This window comes from Schistocerca gregaria, chromosome 2 (genome assembly GCF_023897955.1).
Source record: "Schistocerca gregaria isolate iqSchGreg1 chromosome 2, iqSchGreg1.2, whole genome shotgun sequence".
Classification (NCBI taxonomy): domain Eukaryota; kingdom Metazoa; phylum Arthropoda; class Insecta; order Orthoptera; family Acrididae; genus Schistocerca; species Schistocerca gregaria.
Genome location: NC_064921.1, coordinates 87,831,229 through 87,849,309, shown reverse-complemented (window position 1 = coordinate 87,849,309; position 18,081 = coordinate 87,831,229). Strand labels below are relative to the sequence as shown.

The 18,081-nt window shown below is 40.6% G+C and overlaps 1 protein-coding gene across 1 annotated transcript; it reads right to left on the bottom strand.

The window, feature by feature from the left end:
- Positions 1–3,087: 3,087 nt before the first annotated feature.
- LOC126336380 (uncharacterized) lies at positions 3,088–5,140 on the bottom strand. The gene is made up of 3 exons (XM_049999993.1): positions 4,865–5,140; positions 4,531–4,704; positions 3,088–3,664 (listed from the first exon to the last, which is right to left on the bottom strand). The coding sequence occupies exons 1-3, from the start codon at positions 5,102–5,104 to the stop codon at positions 3,263–3,265; spliced, it is 816 nt and encodes a 271-aa protein (XP_049855950.1). The 5' UTR covers positions 5,105–5,140; the 3' UTR covers positions 3,088–3,262.
- Positions 5,141–18,081: the final 12,941 nt, after the last annotated feature.

Here is an 18,081-nt window from a genome sequence, read left to right as displayed (position 1 = left end):
TCCATTAGAACTACTGACAGCCTTGAGAGAGCCAGTCCTGACAAAACTCTACCATGTGGTGAGCAAGATGTATGAGACAGGCGAAATACCCTCAGACTTCAAGGAGAATATAATAATTCCAATCCCAAAGAAAGATGTGAAAGTTACCGAACTATCAGTTTAATAAGTCACGGCTGCAAAATACTAACGCGAATTCTTTACAGACGAATGGAAAAACTAGAAGAAGCCGACCTCGGGAAAGATCAGTTTGGATTGCAGAGAAATATTGGAACACATGAGGCAATACTGACCCTACAGCTTATCTTAGAAGCTAGATTAAGGAAAGGCAAACCTACATTTCTAGCATTTGTAGACTTAGAGAAAGCTTTTGACAATGATGACTAGAATGCTCTCTTTCAAATTCTGAAGGTGGCAGTGGTAAAATACAGGGAGCGAAAGGCTAGTTACAATTTGTACAGAAACCAGATGGCAGTTATACAAGTCGAGGGACATGAAAGGGAAGCAGTAGTTGGGAAGGGAGTGAGACAGGCTTGTAGCCTATCCCCAATATTATTCAATCTGTATATTGAGCTAGCAGTGAAGGAAACAAAAGAAAAATTCGGAGTAGGTATTAAAATCCATGGAGAAGAAATAAAAGCTTTGAGGTTTGCCGATAATATTGTAATTCTGTCAGAGACAGCAAAGGACTTGGAAGAGCAGTTGAACAGAATGGATAGTGTCTTGAAAGGAGGATATAAGATGAACATCAACAAAAGCAAAACGAGGATAATGGAATGTAGTCGAAATAAGTCGGGTGATGCTGAGGGAATTAGATTAGGAAATGAGACTCTTGAAGTAGTAAAGGAGTTTTGCTATTTGGGGAGCAAAATAACTGATGATGGAGTAGAGAGGATATAAAATGTAGACTGGCAAAGGCCAGGAAAGCATTTCTGAAGAAGAGAAATATGTTAACATCGAATATAGATTTAAGTGTCAGGAAGTCATTTCTGAAAGTATTTGTATGGAGTGTAGCCATGTATGGATTGAAACATGGACGATAAATAGTGTGGACAAGAAGAGAACAGAAGCTTTCGAAATGTGGTACTACAGAAGAATGCTAAAGTTTAGATGGGTAGATCACATAACTAATGAGGAGGTACTGAATAGGATTGGGGAGAAGAGACGTTTGTGGCACAACTTGACTAGAAGAAGGGCTCGGTTGCTAGGGCATATTCTGAGGCATCAAGGGATCACCAATTTAGGATTGGAAGGCAGCGTAGAGGGTAAAAATCGTAGAGGGAGACCAAGAGATGAATACACGAAGCAGATTCAGAAGGATGTAGGTCACAGTAGGTACTGGGAGATGAAGTAGCTTGCAGAGGATAGAGTAGCATGGAGATCTGCATCAAACCAGTCTCAGGGCTGAAGACAACAACAACAACAACAACAACAGCCATCTTCAAATATGTACATATTTGTAGCAAGGAATAAAAATTAAATTAACAATGTTGTAATACAACACAATAAGTAGAAGAAACGCAATATTCAAAACATTTAGTAAACATTTGCACAATGCTTTTAAATATGAATACAACTGCTGTTATTAATCATAGACTCACACAGGCAGCACAATAGTTCATCAGCCCATGCTGTGTCACTACTTTGGGGTTGCTGAGGGTGGCAGCAATCTGAAACAGGGAACGACACAAAGTGCTCCGAGTGGTGCTGATTTTTCCAGATTAGTACAGGGGCTGGTGACCAACTTATTACTCTCTCACTATACCTAGTCTATTGAGGGGCTCAGAACTTACTAATATGTGCAGATTACCAATTAATAATAAGTTTGGTGTGTATGCGGCCAAAGAAGCTGCACTGCAATGTCTATATTGGCTTTCGAGCAAAAAAGTTTAACAACCAGTACTGTAGATCAGTACCTAATAAACGGGAGAACTCTTAAGAATACAGATTTTACTTCAGTTATGTGATGGGTGAAACTACAGATTGGGGAGCTGCCTATTCAGAGGAATTTGAATCGTGGAATGATTTCAGCAAAAGTTTGAAAGAAAGTACAGTTAAATAAAGGAACAGCTGACATTAGAAGTATTAGATCTGAAGTTCATGGGGTAGACATAAGAAGTATACTGAGTGGCATCCCACTAAATCAAAATATTTTTGGTTGTCTGGTAGAAGAATCACATCTAATAAAAGTATTAGCCCATAAGCTGCCTTATTATATTAGGAAAGATATTTAGTATCGGATGTGGACAAATGTTAATGATTTGTTAACATCAGTTGAAGTCCTGGACACTTTAAATAAGGAATGAGGTGATTATACAAAACAGAAAAATCACATGACATTATTAAGAGTAACTGTTATCCAAACAAATTCATAAAGAAAAAGGAAAGCAGCTTCTGTGGTGTTAATATTAGAAATTGGAAAAGCAGAAATGGTGTGCAAAAAAACCATGAAGTCCAAAGTTTTTGTTTCCAGTACTGCAAGACATCGACGCTAAGGCAGGTATTACACTATCATATTTCTTTTACAAGGATATGATCAAATATTTGCCAAATTTCTTTGACAAAAATCTTTGATGTGGCGCTAAAAAGGGATATCACACTGTAATCACTTTTTTTCCCACTGTTCAAGAGGGCTGACAACAACAACTTACTAGCTGCAGCAGTTGCATGTATGCACATTTGGAAGAGAAGCAGGGGTAAAAAAATGAAACATACCTGGATGAAGCCAAAGATTTTACGATGGGACAATAAAAGCACTGAACAAAATTTGTTATGTGAGCTTGTAGTGGAGGACGGCAAGTCATACATAAATTAAGAATGGATGAGAATATATTTCAGTATTTGCTCAGTGAAGTGTGTCCTCATATCACAAAGCACAATACTCACTTAAGAACTGCTATATCTGCAGAAGACAGGATCACAGTAACACTCCAATTCCTTGCTACAGGGGAGAGTTACTCTAGCTTACAGCACAGCTCTCAAATACCACAGTGCACATTAACAAAAATAGTACCTGAAATATGGGAAGCAATTTATAAAGCACTAAAGGACCAATATCCGAAGGGAAATAAATGTTCTATACAATTCATGTGCATTAAGAATTATTTTTATTTTAGGATCAAATACCAATTACATTTTGCGTCTGAAAATTACAAAATTAATAGAAATGTATGAAGCTGATGAGGCACTTTACAAAGTGAGGCATCCTGAGTACAAAAATAGATTAAGAAGACTGGAGAGCTACAAAAAATTTATATATATTATTTTACAGCGTATCGTCCTCTTGTATGCCAGCTTTCTGGACGGTAGCCTGGAAATGTCCAAAGGTGGACGGTTGTGGCTGTGGATTTGTCGCATACAGCAAATCCCACCTGTCCATCAGACACTGAATTAAGCCTTGCGCAGTGCCTGTTGCAAATGCTTTCCCACCCACATTTTCCAACTCCCGCAGTTCAGCTGTGATGTGGCTGGCAAAGGCACTATAACGGTCTTCTCTGACAGGCTGGGACTTATTTCTGCACATATTAGCGACAGCCTTCAACATATTGGTGCCCTCCACGATAACATCGGTTGTAACTTTTCTTCTCTTTGTGGGAGGTCGCTCATGATGCTCACTGCAAGCTACATTAGTCTCTTCTTGAGAAGAGTACTGAGCCTGCATTTCATGCTATAAAATATAGAAATTAAAACCATTAGCTACACACTATCTTACACATACATAAATCTTATTCACAGGTATCCACAAGCAGAGAAGAGTGGGAGCAAATTGCAAATGATTTCGAGAACTGGAACTGTTATAACACTATAGGAGCAATGGATGGAAAGCATATTCGCATTAAATGCCCACAAGTATATTTGCCATGGTAGGTGCCACCTACAAATTCTTGTATGCTGATGTGGGAACTAATGGACGTGTTGGTGATGCTGGAGTGTTTTCAAAAAGCAAACTATGAAACTACGGGAGTGTCTCATTGATCGATCTATTCTGAACATTCCTGAAGGCGGAAAGCCTGGCAACACAAACATTACAACCCCAATGGTTGTAATGGCAGATGATGCTTTTCCTCTGAGTTACAACATTATGAAGTCGTACCCCTTAAAAGGAATCACTAAGGAAGAAAAGGTTTTCAATTACAGACTGTCACAAGGAAGAAGATTAGTGGAAAACAGCTTTGGCAGTCTTGCCAGTTGTTTCAGAATACTTCTTACTACCATTAATCTGCCTGCAGAAAAAGTTACTACAATTACACTGGCTGCCTGCACACTGCACAACTTGTTAACTGAGAGAAAAAAACACATGTACACTCGTCAGGAAACAGTGTCTGCCATAACAGGAAACCGCACTTATCTTGAGTCTCAAAACACAAGGGGCCTACAGTGAATGGTACCAATAGCTTGCCAAGCTGCTTCGGGACGTCCAGTGCACGGGAGAGCAGTTAGAAAATACGTTAAAACATTTTACAGTGATGCTGGGAAAGTGCCCTAGTAAGGCAATGACATTGCGTTATGTAAAATGTAAACAAATGTACCTACCTCGAACATTTCTTCGAACGTGGGTGTTCCAAGTTCACTGCCACTTTCCCCCTCTTCGTTACTCACACTTTCGTCCGTGTCTGTGACTTTATCGAGAAACTTCAGCAAGTGTAACCAGTACACTTGCGGAGTATAAACGGCCTGTGCACTGGCTTCACTTTTGCTTTCAAGCACCTGCAATAATAGTAATCAAAATAATGTAAACTACTTGTTTGTTACGTAAACATTAGTGTGTGTTTCAAGTATCTGCAGTGAACAAATTTATGTAAATCATTTGTATGTCATGTAAACATTAGTTGCATAAATAAAATGAAGTAAGTATGTCGATACGTACTTTTGCTTTTTCGTGGGAGTAGCTTGAGCGAAGGCCATTAATTTTCATTTTTATATCTTCCGCCGTGCAACCCGGCCGTATCTCACGGCTAATGACCTCCGCAATATTTTTGTAGCTCTCCAATCTCCTTAAGCTGTTTTTGTACTCTGCGTGCCTCACGTTGTAAAGCGCTTCATCAGCTTTATACATTTCTATTAATTTTGTAGTCGACAGTACACACCAATTGAATTTTGCAGCCATGTTTATAAACACACTACAGAGTACAGATGACAGAACGCTGCAGCGATGCTAGCGCTCCAAGTGGTAACATGTCACATTTCAGTGAACAAAACACAAGCGACTTTAATGATCAAATCGGGATCAAATCTACTGCGAGGCCCAGATTTGATCATACTTATTTGACGATAGACGAGATTTGACAAAGTTACATATTACGCCATCAAATTTCTTTGACGTAAATATTTGACATATCAACTTTGACAAAGAAATTTGATAGTGTAATACTGGCCGAACCATGACTCAGAAAAGAGTAATGATCCTATTATAGTAACGGGAAACAGGGAACATTGTCCCCACCAAAGCCATCCACCCTCACCGCCGCGCCCTGCCTCCACAGGCCGTCGTTCTCCTTCGAGAGTCCCATCGCCTCTACCGCTCTTTTCTCCGCACTCGTGACCGGGATACACTTACCCGCCACTGGCAATTACAACGACACATCCGCAACCTGCTTACTGCGAAGAAACGCCATGCCTGGCGCCAGACATGTACACAACTCAACACCACGCTCCCCATAAACTCTTCCAAGTATTGGTCTGCTTTCCACCGCCCCCCCCCCCCCCCCAGTACCCTCTCCTCCTTGGTGACCCCCCCTTTCCTGACAACCTCAGTAAGGCCAACCACTTTGCCTCTCACCTCTCAGATGTTTTTTTCCATCCCAGATGATCCCCACTTTGATTATTCCCTCTTCCCTGACGTCATGGACCATACGAGTACCACTGTTCCTCCCCTTGCTCCTAGCTTCCAGTACTTGGGCCACACACCACCTTCTGAACTCAACACTCCCATCACTACGCAGGACATCAGCCTCACACTCCACACTAAACGCAACACTGCTCCCGGCCACGACTGCATTACCTACCGCCACCTCAAACACTGCCTTCCCTCCTTCCTTTCAGTCCTTGCCACCCTCTACAAAGTCATCCTTGCCACTGGCTTCTATCCCGACCTGTGGAAAACCTCCCGTATCCTGTTATTCTCCAAACCAAACAAGCCTCCATCTGATGCCTCTTCCTATCATCCAATCTGTCTCACATCGGTTTTCAGCAAGCTCTTGGAACCCATCCTTTCCCGGCGCATCCACCACCACCTCCGCCAAAACCACCCCCTCCCCAACACCCAATGTGGCTTTCAACCTTCCTTCTCTGCTGATAACCAACTCCCCCACCTCACTCATCTCCTCTCCCTCCAGCTTAACTCCCGTCGCTCCGCCATTTTTGTCTCCCTTGACCTCTAAAAGACCTACGACCGTGTCTGGCATCCCGGTCTCCTGTTTAAACTCCAAACCTATGCCCTTCCTATCAACTACATCCGTCTGATGGCCCCCTTCCTCTCCCGCCGCCCCTCCTATGTTACCATCCATAATGCCAATTCCCACACCTTCTACCTCTCCGCAGGTGTGCCCCAGGGCTCTGTCCTCTCCCCTCTCCTCTACCTACTGTACATGGCAGATGTGCCCCAACCCCCTCCCCCCCCCCTCCAGTGCTCCTCTTGCAATATGCCAATGACACCGCATTCCTTGCCCTCACTCCTACCCTCCAACGGTCCCAACGCCTTCTCCAGAATCACCTTGACCTTTTTGCTGCATGGTGTCATCAGTGGCTCTTGAAAATCAATCCTTCCAAGACCCAGGCAATCATCGTAGGTTGTACCACTCCCTCCTTCCGGCTCCTGGATTTCTCCCTTACTGTCTGCGCCCATCCTGTCTGCCTCACCCCCACCCCCACCCTCACCTACCTTGGCCTCACCATTGACTGTCACCTCACCTGGATCCCTCATCTCCGCTCCATCCAATCCAAAGCCCACAACCGCCTCCGACTCCTCAAACTCCTCTCTGGCCGGACATGGGGGTTGCACCCCTCCACCATGCTCCACACCTACAAATCCTTAATCCGTCCCATCCTCTGTTATGCCAGTCCCCCCTGTATATATCCCCCCCCCCCCCCAAATTCTATAAGTCCCACCAGATCCTTGAGCGTCATGCTCTCCGCCTCGCCTTTCGTATTCGCCTCCTGTCCCCCACGCGGATCCTCTATGATCTCATTCCTTTCCCCCATCTGCTCCTATTCCTTGAACATATCCGCATCGTCTACACCTCCTGCCGCCTTGATCCCCCTCACCCCCTGGTTGCTCCTCTCCCATCCCTGCCCCCTGCCATGTCTTCACTGTTGTGTCACCCCTACCCTCCATCTCTACACCCTTCATCCTCTTTCCCAAGGTGGCTTCTATCAACTCCCCTCCCGGATGATGCCCTCTCTCCCTCCATTTATCCCTCCTATCAACTCTGATTCTCCCTCCCCCTCCTTTCCTCTGTCCTTTTCCCGAGCTCCTTCGGCCCCCCCTTCCCTCCTCTTTTTTCCCCACCTCCCCTCTCTCTGCCCCCTTCTCTCCCCCGAGTCCTTTTGCATTTCCCTCCTCTGCCTTTTCTCATTCCCTCTCGCATCTGCCCTGCCCCTCTCCCCCCTTATGAGTCCTCTCCCTCCTTGGTTCCCCCCTTTTTCGTTTTTTCCTCTCCCCCCTCCTTGTTTTTCCCCCTCCTCCAGGTCCTACACCCCCCGTCTGCCCTCGGCTCGGGAGTGTCATCTTTGTGCCGCCATCTTCGTGCAGTGTTTTACAGTGGGTGTTCCGTGTTGTGTGTCTTTTGGGAAGTGTTGTGAATGGCCATCATACTGTCGCTGGGTGTGATTTTTTATCTCTTGCGAACAGAAACCAGACTGTCGCCATGTTTTTTTAATTGTGTGTCTACTATGTTACTTGTCTGATTCCTTTGTATTTTATTAACATTGCCAACCCCTTTGCTTTCTGTTTTAACTTTCTGCCATTTTACACTTTAAGTCACCATTTTATTGCCTGTTTTTCTTGTTTCTTTTCTTCTTCTGTTTTTAAAAAAGTCTGTAGGCTGTAGAGCAGCGTACTAAGCTGCTGTCAGCCCACCCCCGTTGGAGGGAATTAAAAAAAGAACCACAATCCAGGATATAATGATACAAACATAGGGTCATATGCAGAGAACCTGACTGCTTCCATACAGACTATTCATACAAGAGAGTGGTTATTGGAGAAAGATAAGGTGTTAAAGCAAGAACAAACAAAACCTATACTTGTAGAAAACATGAGGAAAGAGAATAGACATTTACAGTGGCTCAGGGAGTGATGTACCATTGGTATCCCAGGAATTTTTGGAGACAATCATCAACAAGAATCTGTCCCCTATATTGCCAGTGACAGGAGACTTATTTTGTTGGAATAACCAGAAATAAAGGAAGGTTAAATAAAGAAGATACAAGGTTACCCCTAGATATAAATAAGTTTAAGTTCATGCAAACCTTAACGGTGGTATTTAATGTAAATTTGCAAATACTGCTGGCATAATTGGTTACTAACATATAAGGTAAACTAGACTATGATGCTAAAGTATTGTACGGGAAAAATGGAGATTCTAATTATATTGAACCTGGTAAGATGAATTACCTAACAAATAAGCAAAATGTGTTATTGGATAACATGCATTCAGTCACTACTGGTCAAGTAGTAAGCAGAGAGGAATCAGTAATGAACTTTGAGGAATAGAATGAATAGATATGAATTAAAGCTTACGAATAAAGCCTTTTAATTTTAGGACAAAGGCATGAATTTTATAAGATCTTATTAATGTCTAGCAGTATATTCTCTGATAAACCAGAAGTAATTGGCGAATATATTTTCCAATTTAAAATAAAATATAATGAACCCATAACCTGTTCCCATAAGTTTAAGACCTGTAGTAAAAAGAAGAGAATGAGATTGTAGAAAATAGATTAGTAGAAAAAAGTTTAAGTGTATACAACAATCCCTTATTAGTAGTAAGAAAACCTACAGAGCAGTGCACTTGGTATTAGATGCACAAACACATAATAAGGGGAAATGTGACCCACCTCTAAAATATACTGAAGGAGACTTGGAAACATATCTAAAAAATAAATGCTACTATACGGTAGAAGAATTCTTGAATGATAACCATGTAAAAATAATTGTATAGATCACCACAATATGTATTATGACAAATGTGTAAAATACTTTATTATGACAAATGTGTAAAATACCTGTATAGCAACACATGTATTATAACCTAAAATTAAGTTTATTAGTCTGTATGTAGTATAAAAACTGACAAGTCACCTATGTCGCAATCCTTGATTGTATAAGGCATGTTACGTGATAATAAAATTTGATTGATTGATTGATAAGTATGTAGAAGCAGAGAAGGCCAGATCTGTATGTCTGGACAAGTTGTTAGCCAAATATGAAGAGGGAAGATATTTTAGCTCAATGGATTTGGCTGCCAGGTAACGTCAGGTAAGCTTGCAGAAGTATACTGCAGTTTCATTTGGGGGGAAGCCATATCAATTTTTGAGTATTGTCTTTCGGATAAAATATCCGAGACTCAGTGTTTGTACAAGCAGTGGATGAAGCTTTAGGTAAAGAGTTATTTAAAGATGACATTTTACTAGTGTCATAGACATGGGTGGAGCACTGCATACTGTTAACCAAAACTGTACAAAAAATTTCATGGAAGAGGCATTACCACCAAATTCTCAAAGCCACATTTCAGGAACTCAAGTTCTTTGGGCATTTTATAGGAATACACAATATTATATCAGATCCAGAGCAATTAAGGTCAATCAAGGACTGTCCAGAACCAAAATATGTGAAACAGTTATGTTCTTAACTAAAGTTGGTCAGATTTTACCATCACTGTATACAAGATCACCCTATGAACTTTCTTAGGCTATTATTGTTATTAAAGCAGAGGTCAAAGCAGGTATGGAATGCAAGGATACTGGAGGCTTTTTAAAATTTCAAACAAGCTTTAGTGAATGCACCAATGTTAAAACACCCAATAGTGTATGAACCATTAAAAATGGCAACAGATGTTTCTGATTATGGTGTGGTATGTGAAATGTCCCAGTGTGAATTGTACCCCAATATATGAGAATGTAACACTGTCACCTTTGCAGGTGGAAGTTTAAATAAGCATGAACTGAAATACACAACAAGTGAGAAGAAGCTGTTAGCTATTGTATGGAGCATACAAAAATTTGAAATGTTAATTAGGGGTTGTAAGATAACCATAGACAGGGTGGTACACTGATCATGACCATGCCAAATATCTCACAAAATAAGCATCAAACAAAAAAACTACAAAGAACAAAACTTGTCTATCTTGAAGGGGGAAACCAGATGGTGCTATGGTTGGCCCGCTAAATGGCACTGGCATAGGTCAAACGGATATCAACAGCGTTTTTTAAAAATAGGAACCCCTCTTTTTTATTACATATTCGTGTAGTATGTAAAGAAATATGAATGTTTTAGTTGGACCACTGTTTTCACTTTGTGACAAATGGCGCTGTAATAGTCACAAACATATGGCTCACAATTTTAGACTAACAGTTGGTAACAGGTAGGTTTTTTAAATTTAAATACAGAACGTAGGTACGTTTGAACATTTTGTTTCGGTTGTTCCAACATGATACATGTACCTTTGTGTACTTATCATTTCTGAGAACGCATGCTGTTGCAGCATGATTACCTGTAAATACCACAGTAATGCAATAAATGCTCAAAATGATGTCCATCAACCTCAATGCATTTGGCAATATGTGTACGACATTCCTCTCAACAGCAAGTAGTTTGCCTTCTGTAATGTTTGCACATGCATTGACAGCGCATGACACATGTTGTCAGGTGTTGTCAGTGGATCACAATAGCAAATATCCTTCAATTTTCCCCACAGGAATAAATCCGGGGATCGTCAGATCCAGTGAACATGCGGGCCATGGTATGATGCTTCGACGACCAATCCCCCTGTCATGAAATACACTATTCAATACCGCTTCAACTGCACGCAAGCTATGTGCCGGACATCCATCATGTTGGAAGTACATTGCCATTCTGTCATGCAGTGAAACATCCTGTAGTAACATTGATACAACATTACGTAGGAAATCAGCATACATTGCACCATTTTGATTGCCATCAATAAAATGGGGGCCAATTATCCTTCCTTCCATAATGCCGCACCATATATTAACCCACCAAGGTCGCTGATGTTCCACTTGTTGCAGCCATCATGGATTTTCCATTGCCCAATAGTGCATATTATGCCGGTTTACGTGCAAAAAATCTTTCATTGTTCCATAATTTCTCTTGTGCCCAGTGGTCGAACTGTACAAGACATTCAAAGTCGTCACCATGCAATTCCTGGTGCATAGAAATCAATGTTGATGTAGCATTCTCAACACCGACATTTCTGAGATTCTCGATTCTCACACATTTGTCTGCTACTGATATGCCGATTAGCCGTGACAGCAGCTAAAACACCTACTGGGGCATCATCATTTGTTGCAGGTCATGGTTGATGTTTCACATGTGACTGAATACTTCCTGTTTCATTAAATAACTTAACTATCTGGTGAACAGTCCGGATATTTGGATGATGTTTTTTTTTATTTATTATTTATTTATTTCGTGTTCCGGTGATCCATATTGTGAATACATCACAGGATATGGAATCATCCAAGATACCGAGCAGCATACATAGCACACGCCCGCTGGGCATTTTGATCACAATAGCCATACATCAACACGATATCAACCTTTTCCTCAATTGGTAAATGATACATTTTAACACAGGTAATGTATCATGAAGCAAACACTGTCCGCACTGGTGCAATGTTACGTGATACCACATACATATACGTTTGTGGCCATTACAGCGCCATCTATCACAAAGCAAAAAAAGTTGTCCAACTAAAACATTCATATTTCTTTACATACTACATGAATATGTAATAAAAATGGGGGTTCCTATTTAAAAAAATATGCAGTTGATATCCATTTGACTTATGGCAGCACCGTCTAGCAGATACCATAGTGCTATCTGGTTTCCCCCTTCAAGCTAGAGGAGTTTCGTTCTTTGTTGTTTTTCATTTGATGCGTATTTTGCGAGCTATTTGGCCTGGTCACTATCAATAGACCACCCTTAAAGAAATTAGGTTATTGCATAACCAATTAATGTGATGGATATTATTCCTCCAGGAATATCAAATAGAGATTAACTGCATAAAAGAGTCACAAAATAAAGTACTAGATGCACTGTTATGATTGCCATTGGACCTGAGTGACTTGACTAGAATTGAGAGACCAGGGGTTATTTTCACAATAATTCTTTTAGCTGCAAGTTCCACAAATAACAACATAAGAAAGTTAGCAATAAGAGTAAAGCATTCTGCAAGGATATATGAATATTTTAGAGAAAAGCTACAGCAATGTGGGCAAAGAATGTTACTATCAGAAAAAAACGTGTCTGTGGATTATAGGAGAAGGTGCTTTGTTCTGCAGATTAAGAGAGAATAAATTCACTTGCAAGTTGCATTTTTCACAAACAGTAGAAAGAGATTTAATGTGGCTTATCCATAAAGGATATGGACATTTTGGAATATGTAAATGTATTCAACATACAAATATATGCAACATATATTATTTTAAGAATCTAAGTAGAGAAGTGGGAAAGGTATTGAAAACCTATGAAGTATGTCAAAGAGTGAAGATCATAACATTAAAGCGCCATGCAAACTGTACCCAGTAATACTGAAAGTTCTACATGATCTACCTGTAGCAGAGTTTCATGTCCAATTGCCTAAATGTAGAGAAGACATAACATACATTCTTATTCTTTTTGAATGTTGGTTGAATTATATCCAATTAAACAACCAAATATGGATACCATAATGAACTGCTTAAAAGAATACTTTACAGATATAGTGAAACCCCCACAATTACTAACAGGTCACAGTTCATGAGGAATAGTTTTAAAGAGTTTCTAGCATGGGAAGGTGTTAAACACATAGCTATTTCAAAATATCACCCACAATTGAATCTTATGAGCAAGTAATGAAAGAAACTGGACGTTTGTGCAGAACCAGCTACAAGGGTTCAGATGATTCCATAGTTTCAAGTGATCATAAATGAACTACCACACGTGTCTACAAGACTGCCTCCTGTCGAAGTGAGGAATAAAACTTTTATTGGGGAGCCCCTATTAAAATTAATTAAATGCTCACCTACAGGAAAGGTAGAGACAGAGGAATTGTGAAGATAGTCAGTAATAGTTTGCACAAGCAAGCAGATATCAGAGTGAAAAGAGACAATGAAAGTGTGAATGTGCCCTTATTCTATACTGATAAATTTTGAAGTTCCCAGGGGAACCTGCACTATAAGTGTATTCAACAGTTTGATGTCAATTGGATTTACCAAGTTAACTATTTCAGTATTTTCTGCTGAGTTTTCCTCTAAACAATTCCTTGCCCTTTCGTTTTTCTGTTATCTTTCAGCTGACTTTATCTCTTACTGTACTATGTTATATTAAAAACAAAGATTCCAAGACTTACCAAGCGGGAAAGCGCTGGTAGACAGGCACAATAAACTAAAACACAAACACACACCTCTTTCCTGACGAAGCAGCCGCCGGTTGCGAAAGCTCGAAATTTTGTGTGTGTGTGTGTTTGTGTGTTATTTTATTGTGCCTGTCTACCGGCGCTTTCCCGCTTGGTAAGTCTCGGAATCTTTGTTTTTAATATATTTTTCCAATGTGGAAGTTTCTTTCTATTTTATGTACTATGTTATATTTAGTTAAAAAGTCACACTTATGTTTGTTTAAAAACAGGTTAGAATGAAACAAACCCTTACCTTTTTATAAAGATTAAATAGTGGTGCTTAGGCACACACAAAAGTAATAAAATGTAACAACTGATTTGTACAAGCTATATTTAGAGAGGTGGTTTCATATGTTTTGTACATGGGATTTCCTACGTTTTCTTCTTTCCTCTTATAAATAATGACTGACTTTCTTATATCTTTTATAGTGGAGGTTAGGTACTATAAGTCACCAACTACATAAGTGATTATGACAAAGATTAAATATTTTATGTAATCACATACATACATACTTACTTATGACAGTGGCGAGATACTGTAAGTAAGCAAAGACTTAAGGAACTGATGAGTAGGACTAAGTTACATTCTTCTTCCCCTGATGTTCTAGTGAAGAATCTGACTAGGAGGAAGTCCTGGGGGAGTGAGATGGGAATCTGTCATCTTTATTTCTTTAATCCTAGCACACTTATTCTTACCTTTCATTTCTTTCTACTTCAGTAGGAGTACCGGTTCTGTTTCATTCATATGTTTCTATTGCTGAAACCCTTCTTTTATCCATGCCACATATTGGTAATTACAATTTGTTTTCAAAGGACAGCTGAGAGATAATGCATGTGATGAAGGGTAGCACATGTAAGACACAATGACACAGTCAACATATGTATTAAAAACACACTGTGTTTGTTTTGTCATATTATGATGTTACTGCATTCTACTAAAACAATCAGTGGTCTAAAATATGGTAACATAAGTAACAAACTATATGTAATACCAGCACAGAGGTACTAACTAAAAAGAACAATAGGTTGTCATTGTTGTCTTCAAACCAAAGACTGGTGTGATGCACCTCACCATGCCACTCTGTCCTGTGCAAGCCTCTTCATCTTCGAATAACTACTGCAACTTACATCCTTCTGAATCTGCTTACTGTATTCATCTCTTGGTCCCTGTCTATGATTCCCCCCTCCCCTCTTGATGTAGCAGAATGTGTCTTATCAACCGATCCTTTCTTCTAATCAGGTTTTGCCACAAATTTCTTTTCTACCCAATTCTGTTCAGTACCTCCTAATTAGTTATGTGAGCTACCCATCTAATCTTCAGCATTCTTCTATAGCACCACATTTCAAAAGCTCCTATTCTCTTTTTGTCCAACTGTTTATCGACCATGTTTCGCTTCCATAAATGGCTACATACCATGCATACATGTTCAGAAAAGACTTCTTGCAATTTAAATCAATATTTGGTGTTAGCAAATTTCTCTTTCTCAGAAATGCTTTCATTTCCATTGACATTCTAAATTTTATACCCCTCCACTTTGGCTATCATCAGTTATTTTGCTGCCCAAATAGCAAAACTCATCTACTGCTTTCAGAGTCTCATTTCCTAATCTAATTTCCTCAGCATCACCTGATTTAATTTAGCTACATTCCATTATCCTTTTTTTGCTTTTATTCATGTTAATCATCTTATATCTTCCTTTCTAGATACTATACATTCCATTCAACTGCTCCTCTAGCTCCTTAGCTGTCACTGACAGAATTACAATGTCATCAACAAACCTCAAAGTTTTTATTTCTTCTCCCTGATCTTTTATTACTACTCCAAATTTTTCTTTTGTTTCCTTCACTGCTTGCTCAATATACAGACTGAATAACATCGGGGAGAGGCTATAACCCTGTCTCACTCCCTTCCCAACCACTACTTCCCTTTCATGTCCCGCGAGTCTTATAACTGCCATCTAATTTCTGTACAAATTGTAACTAGCCTTTCACTCCTTGTATTTTACTCCTCCCCCCACCATTCAGGATTTCAAAGAGAAATTCCAGTCACTTAGTCAAAAGCTTTCTGTAAGTCTGTAAATGCTACAGATGAAGGATTGCCTTTCCTTAAATCTCAAACATGCACGTCATTTTTCAGAAAACAAGTGGGTACATGGTGCACAATGTACACATGTGAAGGATAGCTGTCTTTATGTTACCAAAGTAAATATGTATGAGCAGGATCACAGTTTAATGTTAGTTTAATTATTTGACAATAAAATATACTTACATAATATGAGCTAAAGCACTGTTTAATTAAACAATAGTGAAATAAACCTTGATTGTATCACTCTATGCTCATGGACAGGGAATTACCTTCAGAAATGAGCCACTCAAAGTGTTAAACAGTGCACCTGCATCAGATCCCAGCCAACTGTGTTTTCAATTGCTTTATTATCTTGTGACAATGGCCTCATTGTGGGATTGTGCTGCTAGCTCATAATCTGAGTCACTTTTTTTTTTTTTTGCGTGGATCATAAATTTTTCTCACCTAACTCGCCATTTATTTTTTACTGCTGCTGATCACTTGGATATATGACAACACAATGTATCATTGTGTCAGCTGAAGCAATAATGAAAGAATAGGTATGGGCTCACAACTGCATAGCGACAATAGAATGATGCAAACCCCCTCCCTCCCAAGGGGCTCACCGCTCTTTGGTGAGTATGTGTTTGGCAACCATGGGGCAATATTATCTCTCGTACTGTGCTCTTTCTCCCTGCACTGCTCTTTCCCTGTATTGCCCTTTCCCTGTACTATTTTTTCCTCGTTTTGCTCCTTCCCTGTTTAGCTCTTTCCTGTTCAGTTTTTTCCCTGTTCCACTCTTTCCTTGTTCCTCTCTTTCCTTGTTCCTTTCTTACCTTGTTCCTTACCTTTCTTGTTCCACTCTTTCCTCATTCCTTTTTTTCCTTGTTCCTTTCTTTCCTTGTTGCTTTCTTTCCTTGTTCTGCTCTTTCCTTGTTCTGCTCTCTTTTTCCTCCACTGTGGCGTTTGAGGCCATTCTTTCTTTCCTCCTTTCCTTCTTATCTTTTCTTCTCCTCCCTGCTTGTGCCTGATGGCCACCCACGTGTTTGTGTAGCAGGAGACTGGGTAACAGGTAATTCCCAGCCCCAGGTTGGCATGTAGGGCCCACATGTACCCCCGGTACAGGCCAGGCTCAGGGAGGGGTGATTACCTGAGCTGTTACCTTTCTCCTCTGCCAATTGGTCCCTCTCTCTGTCATTCAGGAGGTGTGACCTAAGGTGAGGACAATCACCTAAGGCGGAGGGCTCCCCCTTTGGAGGGCCCCTGGCTGGAAGGAGCCCGCCATCGGAGACACCCACAATCATGGGGGACTTCTTCCCAATGACTGATTTTCCTTCTGTTTCTCCAAGTGTTTCTCATAAAAGAAAGTGGAATGAGGCTCCTGCCTCAGTGTCTCTTCCTGTTGCTCCTTGATATATAGTAGTCTCACATTTAGATGAAAACCAGACTTTTGCTGCTGTTAACCCCTTTGTTATACAGAAAGGCGTGGATGGAATTGCCAGCCCTGTGAAGTCATCCTCTCATCTCCACAGTGGTACTCTCCTTTTGGAAATTAATAGTGCTCTCCAGACCCAGAAACTACTCAAGGCCCAAATCCTGCACAAATATCCCATAAAAGTGGAGGCTCATAAGACACTTAACCCATCCCACGGTATTATCTACATCCAGCTGTTGGATGGTTTGATGGAGGATGAAATATCTAATTATCTATTGGATCAGGGCGTTACTGCTGTTCGTCAAGTTATGAAGAAGGAAACTGCCGATTTGGTGCCCACTCGCACATTGTTCCTGACTTTTGATTGGTTAACGCTTCCTACTAAGATAAAGGCAGGCTATGAAGTCATCTCTGTGCGCCCTTACATTCCCAATCTGTTGTGGTGTTATAAATGCCACCAATTCAGTCATACCAGCACGTCATGTAAAAACACAGCCAAATGTGTCACTTGTATCAGGGATGCACACATGGGCACCTGTCCAGCTCCTTCCCCTTACTGCATTAATTGTCATGGAGAACATGCTGCTTCTTCTCATTCTTGTCCCATCTATCAAGATGAGCAGGCTGTTCAGGACACAAGGGTGAAGGAGAAGGTACCTTTTCCTGTTGCCTGGAAACTGTTGGTGAGCCGTAAACTGAATGTCCCTTTGTCTGGAAGCTACAGCGCCGTGTTAGCCTCTCCTCATCCCACGAAAAACATGGCTATGCAAACTTGTGACTTACAGTTCAGTTTGATGGTGGCAAAGTCGCCTTGCCTTCAAGCTGACACTCTATCTCCCACCTCCTGGGCTGTCCATTCTGCTACCCATTCTTTGCCCTCACCAGCGAAGACGGTTGCAACACAGCCAGTTACCCGTCAATTCAAAAAGGATTATTCCTGGGAAGATTTCTTTCATACCACGAGTTCCCA

Excerpts from the sequence above, each read along its gene's own strand:
- LOC126336380 (XM_049999993.1), bottom strand. The coding sequence starts at position 5,104 with ATGGCTGCAAAATTCAATTGGTGTGTACTGTCGACTACAAAATTAATA. Across the intron at positions 4,705-4,864 it reads ACTCCCACGAAAAAGCAAAA|GTGCTTGAAAGCAAAAGTGA; the intron begins GTACGTATCGAC and ends CTATTATTGCAG. Across the intron at positions 3,665-4,530 it reads CGTTCGAAGAAATGTTCGAG|CATGAAATGCAGGCTCAGTA; the intron begins GTAGGTACATTT and ends TATATTTTATAG.